The 13,516-nt window shown below is 32.0% G+C and overlaps 1 protein-coding gene and 1 pseudogene across 2 annotated transcripts; one reads left to right on the forward strand and one right to left on the reverse strand.

Annotated features, from left to right (window-relative positions):
- The first annotated feature begins 2,655 nt into the window (after window positions 1–2,655).
- LOC146919691 (putative esterase KAI2) lies at window positions 2,656–6,088 on the forward strand. Its single transcript, XM_085713125.1, has 3 exons — window positions 2,656–3,111; window positions 3,727–4,173; window positions 5,519–6,088. Exons 1-3 carry the CDS (start codon window positions 2,744–2,746, stop codon window positions 5,619–5,621), a joined length of 918 nt encoding a protein of 305 aa, XP_085569251.1. The 5' UTR covers window positions 2,656–2,743; the 3' UTR covers window positions 5,622–6,088.
- Window positions 6,089–8,799: 2,711 nt separating this feature from the next.
- LOC146919692 (subtilisin-like protease SBT1.7 pseudogene) lies at window positions 8,800–11,218 on the reverse strand (annotated as a pseudogene). Its single transcript, XR_015011583.1, has one exon. The product of XR_015011583.1 is annotated as a subtilisin-like protease SBT1.7 pseudogene (transcript).
- Between the last annotated feature and the right edge of the window lie 2,298 nt (window positions 11,219–13,516).

Raw genomic sequence — 13,516 nt, forward strand, 5'->3', positions numbered from 1 at the left:
AATTATGTTGATTAACCCGTTATTGGAAGACGCTTAATTTGAAGCTCTTAGATCTTATGAGAAAATATCAATGTACTAACGAACAAAACTTTAATCAAGAACATATTTTAATGATTTAATGACAAAAATGCAAGAAAAATGATATGAAAATGATTAGTGACCGGAATAGCAAATTTGAATATGTTTATTTTCCAATGAAGATTATGTATGAATTTTTTTGTCCATCTAATAATATTTGCTTCATAACTCATGAATGTATCAAGTAACTTGATTCCTTTTTAAATTAACTTTTCGATTGTTAAGACTTGAGAATTGATGTACCATGTTTACAGCCTTGATTGGGGTGGCACTTTGGTGCCATTAATGGCATCATGCCATTAGATCTCCACCACACACACACACATCATACACACATCCACAATGTTTGGGTGCCATCAATGGCCAGGATGTAATGGCACGGTGCCATTAATGGCACCCGCCATTAATGACACCATGCCATTAGATCTCCACCACACACACATCACACACACATCCACAATGTTTGGGTGCCATCAATGGCCAGGATGTAATGGCACGGTGCCATTAATGGCACGGTGCCATTAATGGCACCCAAGTATTTCTCCCTTGATTGGCTGAAGGCTAGATAACCCTAGCAGCAGGGAACGAAAATATCAAACATGGAAAAAGACACGTGACTTCGTGCTTTCATCCAGCTGTGCCGTATAGTTCTTGCCAATTTTTAACGTTAAATTAATTGCTTTTCTTTCTTGATATGTTATATAGCATTGCTCTTTCTTTAAAGAAGATTTATATTGTCAACCATGATACATCCATTAATTTTTTAAACAAACATTCAACACTTTATAAAAATCCTTAATTGTGAAACATGAGTGCATATATTAGTTATCGTTTTTTCACGAACATATCTATATTTTTCTTTTTTGAAAAACGATCATATCTATGTTGTCTTAGTAAAATTATAAAAATGTATCAATTCACTTATCAATTTTTTAAAATAGTTTATGAATTTGTAAAATTTAAATTAGATCAGTCTTTTTTTTACAAAACAGATTAGTCCCTCTATTAATATTGATATTTTGTTGTAACTAACTAATTTAGAAAGATGACGACCTATTTCTTCTTTTAGAGGAGATATAGGACGACTTTGATTAACAACACTTTACTATTCCATAAATCAAATCATTTAAAATATCGATAATATACAAAGAAAGTTTAGTAAAAAAAAAGTTGATAGAAGTAGAACCCTATACAAGCAACTTGTTCTTGGTTAGTTTTTCATATATACGTGTGTTTTAGGAATGTTATTTGAACAATTATTTTTTTGATAAGTTGTGGGACAACCAAAATATACAAAGAAATACAGGTATCGACACAAACAACAAAACAATAAAGAATCCCTCAAAAAAAACAAAAAAAAAAACGCAAGTATGAAAGAAAAAGTTGCCACAAAAGTTGTTCAAATATCATTTCTATTTTTTTTTTACTCAAAGTAACTTTATTCAAATATCATCAAATACTAAATAAAATACGAACATTTCTCATAACTTAAATTTAAATATTAGTTCACCGTATTATGTAAGATTAACTCTTTTTACTAGAGTCAACGTCTCGGTGACAATCTTTGTATTTATTGTATGGAAAATTTGAAATTATTTCAAATTTTCTGTAGTTTAGAAGTAAAATAAACTGATCATGTAAAAGAATATTCTAATTTATTATCAATCGTTGTTTTTTTTTATCTAAACTAGTTATCCTCCGCATGAACATATGAATAATCCCTCGAATCATGTGAAACTTAAATGGACGGAAAACTCTATCTAAATGCACGTCATTATAAAGGAAGTATAAATTGCCAATAGTTAAATTTTTGGGAGCTTCTACGGTAGTTGAGGTATATTATATTTGACTATTAAATCAATAAATCAAGGATGATTTTAATAAAAAAAGGTTTATTTATTGAATTTTTTATGTTAAAAAATATCTGTTCATAAGAAAAATATATTATTTCATTGTTTATAAGTATTATACTACCTTTAAAAAAAGTATTATACTAAATTTTATATTTTATAACAAAAATATTAAATATTTACTATTATGAATTATATAAATTTAAAGAATAAATTTTAAAAGTTCCTTAAAAATAGTAAATAATAATTAGTTATTAAAATTTATTTTTTTGAAAGGATAGTTTTTTTTTAAAGATAAAAAATATTTTTTTAATATTCTTATTTATTTAATTATCAATTATTTTGCACTTTGTCAACGTTAATATTGAACGAGCATGGCCCCATCGTCCCAAAATAAGAAGCAACTCCCCATTAATAATAATAAATGCTCTGAGAAGAGATTATGATGTTCGTTGCAATTTGCACAGATAATGTCAAGTTACATTTAATGGGGGTCGGTTCTGTAATGTAATGTACTAACCACTAACCAGGTTATATTTTCATATTTTCTACGCTAGAAAACCTACCCATTGAACAATAGAGAATCCTCTTTTAATTAACCAATGAAATTTCATTATTTTTCAGTTAAAGATTTATGCTACACCAAATATCTCTAAGATGTGGCTCTACGTGTTCCTCGTGGCCTAAATAAGTCCAAATATAACGACGTGACTTTCCAGATTCACATAGTCGGTGAATGATTAAACAAAAATAGAAAGTCACAACCTCACACAAAAGGAAAAACGTAGAAGAGAAAATTGTGTAAACAACAAAAAATGGGAATAGTGGAAGAAGCTCACAACGTGAAAGTTTTAGGAACAGGAAATAGGTACATAGTTCTAGCTCATGGATTTGGAACAGACCAATCTGTGTGGAAACACTTTGTACCTTATCTTGTTGATGATTTTCGTGTTGTTCTATATGATAACATGGGTGCTGGTACCACTAACCCTGAATACTTTGATTCTGAGAGACATTCAAGCTTAGAAGGTTATGCTTATGATTTACTTGCTATTTTGGAAGAGCTTCAAATTGAATCTTGCGTATTTGTTGGTCATTCTGTTTCTGCAATGATTGGTGCTATTGCTTCTATTACACGACCTGATCTTTTCCTTAAACTTGTCATGGTTTCCGGTTCACCAAGGTAATTAGTAAGTTTTATTTGTACAGTTTATACATAAAAATTGTAACATTGTTTAATGGTGAATTATTTGAACAATAAACACAAAATTTGGAGCACCGCCTCACACTGTCACACACACAATATATATGTATAAAATAGATTTTAAAAAAGGGAAAATGGATTTGTGTCCACTTAAAATATTGTTACTCCTTTTTTTTATACCTAGGTTCAATTAGATATCATTGAGAATTTTTTTTTCATAACCCTTACATTTCTCTTGATTATTTTGAATTCGACTATAAGTATATAGTTTGGTAAAATATTCTTTTAGACATAGTTTGAATTTGGATACTCTCAATCAATTCAACTTTAGCTGGGTAGACACTTGATACCATTGAGATGTTTTATGTTCTTGTTGTTAACGTGTCGGAAAAGACATGCCCTAGTAATATGAAATTTGATATAGTTGGATAAAGAATTCTTTTATAACTTGAATACTTTGAATCGATCCTACCTAAGTTGCTTAACAATAAAATAATAATAATAATTTTAAATTATATGCATAAAAATTTATTAGCTAACTGTAAAACTATTTTATATGTGATTGTGACATGGTTTATTTTCTCTTTGAGTTAGGTATTTGAACGATGTGAATTACTTTGGAGGATTTGAGCAAGAAGATTTGAACCAATTATTCAACGCTATCGCTGAAAATTACAAAGCATGGTGTTATGGATTCGCTCCACTGGCTGTGGGTGGGGACATGGATTCAGTGGCAGTACAGGAGTTTAGTCGAACATTGTTCAACATGAGGCCAGACATAGCTCTAATAGTGTCACGGACAATTTTTCAAAGTGACATGAGACAAATTTTGAACCTTGTTACTGTGCCTTGTCATATTATACAAGCTGAGAAAGATATGGCGGTTCCGGTGATGGTTTCGGAGTATCTTCACCAACACTTAGGTGGTCAGTCCATTGTTGAGGTCATGCAGACTGATGGTCATTTGCCGCAGTTAAGCTCACCAGATATTGTTATTCCGGTGTTGCTTAAACACATTCAACTTAATATTGAGCCCACGAGGTAAATACTTGTTATTTACATCACTCCAAAATTGTGATTAAGATTTGACTTAGTCATAGTTAGGGACGTTAGTTGGATTAAGATCTGATAATTCAATTTTAAAATTTTGCTCCTGACTGAGTGGATAGTTGTGTGGTAATTTCGGAAACATAAAAAACCGTTACGTCACAACATTATATTATCACTATCGTAGACTTTTATTTAAAACCTTATAGTTGATTGGAGAGATATACTTGTGAGGTAAATAGAGAGATGAGAATCACCCTGTTTTATTCTATTCAATTATTTATTTTTGCTTGTTTGTTTGTGATTTAATTGTGGTATGGAAGAATGACAGTGGGAATCGAAGGTCGTTGTCCATCACTATGTTGTGGGGATGTATAAATTTATTTTCTCAACCAATTGGAGTACTTTGTGTGGCCTAAATTTAATGGGGGACAAACTTCAAAATCCAGAGTCAACTTCTGTACTGTTTTATTATGGTGGAAAAAAACTTTTGTACTGTCTGAATCATAGTTGGGAATTTTTCATGTATCTTCAATCATATTAACTGAGGTTTTAAGTTAAAATTCTGAAGTATTTTGCATTCGATTATAGTCCTATTATATCGATGAATTGGTCAAATTATGCGCGGAGGATGTCCTATTTACTCAAAAAAAGAAGGTTTTAAGTTAACTTGCAGAGAAGAACACAGTAGCTTAAGCTGAAATATTGACTTGTAAAAAATTGGTAATACAGTATTAGTTATGCATGTTTAACTTTAATTTTTTTTTTTTAAAAAAACGTTGGAACTTGGAAGCCTACAAAAAAAAAAAACTATTAGGACCTTATTTAACTAACAGAAAATACAATTCCATAATCAAATTAGGAATTTCATTTCATTGTATACATATATCATTCATATGTGGTTAGTCTAAGTGATAATAGATTCAGACACCTTAAGCAAATTGTTAACCAGTCTTTACTCTTATGTATGAGGAAAACTTGATTGAAAATGGAGAATTTACTTTGTATGTCCAACAAATTGTTCAACAAATAGTCATATCTAAACAAAGGTGGATGATTAGTAGTATCTATTACAATTTAAATGTTTATCCACAAATTAGGAACATGTCTTCCTTAGACTTTATCTGGCTTCTTGGTGGTGTTGTTTCTATCTTCTAAAATCCTATGAGAATTTGAAAATAAAATCATTCTATATTAACATTAATTTCTCTTCAATTAGTTATATCAGTGTTCTCACTTTTTCGCACAAAATAGTTGTTCTTTGGTTTTGTGATGTTTTAAAAAAACTAGTTATACTTAACTATTCATTTACTTACTTTTTTTTTTCTAACAATGGCAGCTGCCAGAGAAACTACCACACTTTCCAAAATCCAGAGGCTTCATCAACAAAAACAACAAATACAGAGGCTTCATCCTTGATGAAAATGGAAGCAGATTTGTAATTTGAATAGCCATTCTTGGCTGATTGATGTTGGTGTTTGTGTTGCTAGCTAAGATAAGTTAAGGGTCCTGGAAGAAGGAGAAGGGTAATCTGATCAAATAAATAAGATGCATTATCTCCCCATTTTCTAGTGTGAAGAAGGAAAAAGTTACATATAATGTTTTTCTTCTTTTTAACATCTCTAAAAAAATAATCTTATTCTCTTCTAATTTTCCCTCTATTTTCTCATGTATCTTTTTCTTGTCTAGCAAACTACGTTTTGGTGCAACATGTGAATCATATTTAAACATCATTGGTGGGTGATTAATTAAGGATCGTTTTATCTAGTGGGTGATTCATTAGGATTAAGTTAACCATGATTGGGTGCTCTTTTATAAACATCAAAAGTTCTGTATGCATGTTTTAATGGTTATGTTATGTTTTGGTAAATAACGTTATCTTATAATTCAAAAAGCAATTTGTATTTAACTTTTGTTGCTTATTATCTTTAGCTATATTATTTGAGACACTAATTTAAAATGCAGGCGATATCCAATCAATTTGACTCGTTGAATGTGGCGACCGTAACAAATTCAGTTTGTATTTGGTATTATCACCCACCATGAGCGGTACACGAATAAGAAGCAATAGTCTTCCTTGTGAAAAGTAGTTAGACTTGGAGCAAGATGTCAAAAAGTTGTGTGTGCAACTAAAATATGGCTGGTTATAGTTGTGTGCAACCGACATTTGGATGGTTATATGATCGTATGAAAATGCATGCTCACGGCAATTTCGTACTTTGTGTTTATTTTAGGTTTCAAGTGGTTACCATATATTACCGTATAAATTTGTACTTTCCATCAAATTTTGAGATATTGCGAGCATTAAATTATATAATTTTCTTTTGACCTTAGTTATGTGCTTGATTAAATGATACAATGACTAGAGTGTGAATGCAATTTTTTTGTTAGCCCTTTTAAAAACAAAATTTATATATTCCTACTTAAGAATATCCTATAGATACATGTTTCTTTTTTAACCTTGGTACACACATATTATTCACTTTTTAAAAATAAAAAAAAAACTTGTTGAATGTTCAATGTCTTTGTTTACCAAAAAGTTTATCTTGTTGTGTGTTGACATTGTTAGTTTTGCACGATGCTCCAAGACTGCGTGTGAATTTTACTAACTCTTTGGAAGGAGTCAAAGATCCTCCCATTTATTAGTCTCTCCATTTTTTCCATTTGAAGAGATAAGACACAAAAACTTTGAAAATAATTAATAGTAGTGGGACCCACTTAGTGGTATGACCTATTGCATACTTTTTTGTATCTATCTATCACTAAACGACTTTATCCATTTATTTTTAGCAAATGGAGTTGATCTTAACTCCTTTGAAAGACAATCTTGAATTAAACCTTCATTGCAAAGCTGAATGAGAATATCTTGGAATTCACTTTCTTTATCATGGCAAAAGTTTTGGTTGGAATGCTGGAAACAAACAATACTTTTGTTCCTTTCAATGGAATAGCAGTGAATTACGTTTATACGATATTTACACGGTGACATTTAGCATGGAAAAGGGCAAGAGTTCCCCACCATGGGAAAGTAAATGTTAACCATTAGATTAAATAAGGAACACTGTTTTATGGTACACTCTTAACACTAGATTATTTATTTCACTATCTTCCTCTATCATCTCTCTTCTTCAATGTCACATTCAATCTTCAACCAAGAACATAAAAACTCAACAATTCCAAAAATTAAAATCTCTTCAAACTCTTCTTCATCTATGATCCGGAAATCAAATTAAAATTAAACAACTCAGACAAACAAAGTCAAATCTCAAAAAAGGAAAAATTCTAGAAAATGAAAAATATATTAGATTTGGAAAATGAAATAGATCACCTAATGATATTGGGTTATTGTTAGTGAGTTAGTCTAAATACAACAACAACCTTTTTGAGTATGAACTACCCAGAAACCGAACACATAGTGCAGCCACCAAAGTTTGACAACCCAATTGCAAAAAATGAAACTTTATAAATATATATATCACCATCTTGTTTAATTGGACACTTAAACTTGTAAAATCCTCCAAACAAAAATTCAAAAAAGAAAGAAAAAGAACTAGCAGAGAAAGATCATGAAGCCATGGACATTGTCGACAATCTACTTGGTGGAGAAACACTTGGTGTTGGTTTGAAATTCAACTATGTGTAAAAACGAAAAACACATAAATTTGTCACTGGAATTTTTGGTATATAAAGAAATCAGGACCATGTAAGGTTGTATCTCTTGGTAAAGACGATTGTTATTCTTGGAAAAAGTAACTGATAATGATGTACTTATACATATGTTTTTATCTTAATAAATGTTGAACTTTGGATATTTAGAACCCAATGTACTCTCTATCTCAAATTGTCCTAAATTAATTGAATGGGTGCCTATATATATATACTATGAGATCCATTAACATTAGGGGTAAGCTTTACAACTTACACAAATGTCAACCATTAAATCAAATTAATCCAACAATTCACAATGTTCTATCCGTAAAAATAAATTAATTAAATTAATTGAATGGGTGCCTATATATATATACTATGAGATCCATTAACATTAGGGGTAAGCTTTACAACTTACACAAATGTCAACCATTAAATCAAATTAATCCAACAATTCACAATGTTCTATCCGTAAAAATAAATTAATTAAAAAAAGTCATGTTAACTAGTTAAAAAACAAAAGAAGTTCCTCAAAAAAAAAAGAATTAAATTTTGTATTGAAATAAATATATTTTTTACATTTTTAAATGTTTAACTACACAAATTTTAATATATTTATATTATATTTCTTTTTTTAACTAATTATGACCCCAACCTAAATTTGAACCCCAAATTTGTTATTTTAGACCCAAAATAAGAGGATTTGGGATGTGATATTGGGATTTAAAATTGTTAGAATTTGAAAGTTTTAAAAAATTAAAAAGGATGCTTAAACCTTTTTTTATAAAAGGGAAGGATACTCAAACTTATTATTTTGTTGTAATGTTTAATGTGTTTTAGATACTAACAAATAATTTGATTGGTAGATAAAACAACAAAAATTTGAAGTAGTCAAAAGAATTAAAATGCATATTTATGGATGATAAATTTAAAGTCAAACATTTTATCAAACATCATTCATTGAACTCGAAATACATAAAAACATATATTTTATTATATTTATTGTATAACCACAACACTAAAACATTATTGGAGATTTCATTATAATTTCCAACTAAACGCAATAGGACTTCTTACAATAGTTTTTTCGTTAGACCATTCCAAACTTCCAAAACTATGAGAGCTATTTGGTTTTGAACCTGATGAAGAAAATGTAACTGTGTACAACTTTTTCTCATTTTTCTTAAAACTTAACACTTCTGGTTCAACTGATATCTTGATGGCTGGAGCATCTGACTTAATAGATACCTTGTATGTTCCTTCTGCACCCACATTAGTTAGAGTTCGTGTGTGTTTGATCTCCTCTACACCATGCTCACCCTCAAAAACCACTGCAAAGGAGGGGTAGTTAAGATTTGTTACACTATATTGTTTCTTTGGGTCACATGTGTACTTTCTCCTTGCCACCATTTCAATTTCACAAGCTGAGTAGTTCAGTGCACAGAGGAAGCTCAAATAGTCATCCACTGTCAAATCATAAACAAGTCCAGGATTTAGCGCAAAAACAGGGTTGACATGTCCTGCACCAAAGTCAAACGGAGTTGCTGGCTTTTTGCTAGCACCGTCCAATAATGTCTGATTGTTCTTGTAAGCCGTATAAGTTGTTGTCATCAAAGCAGATCGAATGGCAGCTGGGCTCCAGTCGGGATGAATTGACTTAATCAAAGCCGCTAATCCACTTACATGAGGGCATGACATGGATGTTCCTGACATAATGTTGAAATCTACACGCCTAGGATCTGAATCCAAACTTGAGGGGCTTGCATTCCTTGTATATGCTGCTAAAATGTTAACACCTGGAGCAATAAAATCAGGCTTCAGTATTTGTGGTGTTAATAAATTGGGGCCTCGTGAGCTGAATTCTGCAACAACAGGTGATGGCTCAACCCCAAGCTTTGTTCCCTGAAACAAAATTGTGCCAGTTGGTTTTGGATCAAAAAATAAGTATTTCTTGATAGCTTCACCATCTTTGAATCCCACGGCAGTTGCAGGCAAAATATGGGCATCTGCCACCGGTTCTTCTCCATCGTTCTCAACGTTGGCTAACACCATGCCCAAACCACCAGCAGACTTTACCGTGTTCCCTTTTTCTGTCCTAGAACTCTCTCCATTATCACATAACACAATCTTTCCGGAAACTTTTTTTGGATTCAAGCTACCCGAAATGCAAGTACCAGTACCCAGGTCATTGATACTTGCATTTCCTGCATATATGAATGGCACAGGAGTATCAGGCAAAGAATTTCCTTTAGAAAGGGACACACCTGGATATTTTTTTCCATTTCCAAGACTAATGTATGCAGGGAAATCTCGATCGAGGGTGCCAGCTCCAACAGTTGTAATCCAAGGTGCTACATTGGTAACACTCATAGGACGAGGACCAGAGTTTCCTGCAGCACATGAAACTAGAATCCCATGCTCGATTGCTGCAAATGCTCCAATTGCGATGTTGTCCTCAAAGTAATCAATTGGTGATATACCTCCAAGTGACAATGAAAGAACATTGACGTTATCGTGAATGGCCTGGTCCATTGCAGCTAGTATATCAGAAATGCTACAAGCTTCTTTCCAACAAACCTTATAGACAGCAACTCTAGCCCCAACGGCCATTCCACGCGCAGTCCCTTTAGCGTAGCCAAAAAGATTTGCATTGCTCACCGGAGATCCTGCAGCTGTACTCGCTGTGTGGGTTCCATGGCCGTCATCATCTCGAGGGGATCTAGACTGGATGGTTTCATCATTCGATCCTATAGATGCCTTGATGCCCTTTGAATAGAACCTGGCACCAATCAATTTCTTATTACAATTTGAGGTTGTGAAATTGGTACCTATTTCACATTTTCCTTTCCAACTGTGGGGGATCGGCTGATATCCTGTATCATCAAAGCTCTTACTTTCAGGCCAAACACCTGTATCAAGGAGTCCCACAACTACGTCACTGCTGTTATTTATTGTGGGGAACATACTAGCAATTTTATCGAGCCCGAGGAATTTTGGTGTTCGAGTTGTAAGGAGTTTGTACTGTTTATCTGGTGTCACCTTTAAAATGCCAACTTGGCTCTTTAGCAACTGAAGTTCTTCGACCGTTAGACTTGTCGAGAATCCATTGATTGCATTATCATAGGTGTATAACATTTCAGCTGAATTGGACACTGACTTAAGAATTGATTTGTACCAGATTGAATGGTGATTAAAGCTTGTTGGCATTAAGGATTTGGCAACATGTACTATGTAAGTAATCTTCTTGTTCTCGCTCTTCTCTATTCTTGCTAGGGACACATCACACACGACCAGGATGACAAAAAGAGTTGCAACGAAAGGTTTCATGAGTGTTTTCATGTTAGATAGCTTTGTATGTATGTAATGAAATGAAATGAAATGAGATTGTGTGAGAAATGTAGTATAAAACTTCGCTTTATATAGAGGTGGAATTGAATACCTTGGAACCATTACCATATAAAAAGGACCACAGAACAAGGAGAAAGTGCAAAAAAGATGTCACTCGTTAAAGAAATAGTATTAAATTTATTTATTTCTTTTGACCAAGTATTAATTTATTTATCTGGTCAAAAAAATATTAAATTATATATATATATATATATATATATATATATATTGGTCAAATTCTTTTTTATCTCTTAATGTTATGAAGTCAAACTCTAGTAAATCAGTTGACACATTATATATTTTAATTAAATTGCATGATATAACCATTATGAATACTAGCATTCAGACGGACACTATGTGATTGTTTGTTCACTTTTTTTATTGCACTAATGCGTATAAATCACGAACAATATAGATTTTATGAAATTTTGATTAATTTGATATTAATTAAAAGTATTGTTATAGATAGATGATAGATATTTTGCACTTTTATATTGTAACAAACTATATTTATCTTTTTTAATGATACCAACAATATAAAAAATATAATACCTTTCAAAAAAATATAACAATATAATATAAATTCTTATCTTTTTGAATGACACAAAAAAAGTATTTTTATAGTCAGATTTGCTTAAGAGTATAATTGAAATGAAAAAAGTCAGACCGCAATAGTCTACTCTCTCTCTCTCTCTCTCTCTCTCTCTCTCTCTCTCTCTCTCTCTCTCTCTCTCTCTCTCTCTCTCTCTCTCTCTCTCTCTCTCTCTCTCTCTCTCTATATATATATATATATATATATATATATATATAAACATTATGAATAAAAAAATTTAATTAACTCAATTGAATTTGTCTGGTGTTGTTGGCTTGTAACTATATAGTGTGCTCCTCTCAAAGATAATTGAGTTAACGAACCAACATCATCAGACAAATCCAATTGAGTTAATTAACATACTGGTTTTATTGCCATGTTTAACAAAACTAGTAAAATCACAACAACAACAAAATTAACAAGGCAAAATGAAATTTATATACCACGAAAAAGGCTCCCCCTAACGCAAGAAGAGCAAGGGAAAACACTGAGAACTAAGAATGTCTTACAATAGAAATATGAATACAAAATACAACGAAGCACCACGTGGGTTATCCCGCAACCATTAAATGATTAAGACACCAATTATGAAAATTAAAAGTTAAACAAGGATTCTTAACCCTCAACCACCATAATGATAATAATTTAACTCTATCTAAGAGTTGAGCATTTGACTCTCATTTTGCTTAAAAGAATGGTTATTCTTTTCTTTTCAAATTACTCCCACACAAGCTAGCCACACAACATGCATATGATGTTGTAATGATTTTATAAATCCTCCTAATGCACTAAAATAAAGACTTTGATCAAACAAATTTAAAGGGCTCACTAAAAAAATATTGAACCAATGCCGCACGAGAATCCAAAGAAGTCACGTTCCAAAAATATGTGATTATCCTTATTTTATCTATCATTTTTTCTTAATCTTTGTGAAAATAATCTAATGCTACAATGGTTTTGAGATAGATGGAGTACTAAAACTTTTCATTACTTTCATTCATTTTTACAATTAATCTCGCCATTGTTATTAAACTTAATATTAAGATTGTTTGACAAAACACAATACTACCTCTAATGTATAATAATAAAATTGGACCGTGAAGACCCGAACGAAGGACTTCACGCCCTTCATAAGGGCTCAAATGAGCATAAGTGCCCCTCCCAAGGGCCGAAACCGGCTAAAGCGGCACCTTTATAGGCACCGCCAATAAGCACGCTCTAGAAATAGCCAGAGCCCTTGATAATCATCCTTATCCCCCGATAGTCATCCTTATACCCATAACTAAACGCCTAAAATAGAGGGTTTATCCTACCCTTTATTGACTATAAATACCCACCTTGAGCTCATTCTCAAGGCATCTCATAAATAGTCTAAACCCTAGAATATAATACAAAAACCCTAATATCAATTATTGTGCTTTTACAAGTACAGTTGGCGTCGTCTGTGGGAAATCGATAAAACTAACCTAGACCACACTCATAAACCTAAAAACCTATCGGTGATCTCGAAAGAGGCGATCTCGAAAGGACGATGGCCGATCGACAACCAAACCAGGTTCTATCTTTCTAAAATTATAATTATTCGAATGAACTAAGAACATGATGTTATACTCATGTCGCCGCTTTCATCAATTTTTTTCCTTTTTCATATGCACATATATTATGTATGATATTCAGGACACAAGTATATATTACCAATCAGATTTACAG

The sequence above is a fragment of the Medicago sativa genome, chromosome 5, assembly GCF_051527215.1.
Source record: "Medicago sativa cultivar Bolivia chromosome 5, Bolivia_mono, whole genome shotgun sequence".
Taxonomy (NCBI): domain Eukaryota; kingdom Viridiplantae; phylum Streptophyta; class Magnoliopsida; order Fabales; family Fabaceae; genus Medicago; species Medicago sativa.

Excerpts from the sequence above, each read along its gene's own strand:
- LOC146919691 (XM_085713125.1), top strand. The coding sequence starts at position 2,744 with ATGGGAATAGTGGAAGAAGCTCACAACGTGAAAGTTTTAGGAACAGGA. Across the intron at positions 3,112-3,726 it reads ATGGTTTCCGGTTCACCAAG|GTATTTGAACGATGTGAATT; the intron begins GTAATTAGTAAG and ends TCTTTGAGTTAG. Across the intron at positions 4,174-5,518 it reads CTTAATATTGAGCCCACGAG|CTGCCAGAGAAACTACCACA; the intron begins GTAAATACTTGT and ends TAACAATGGCAG.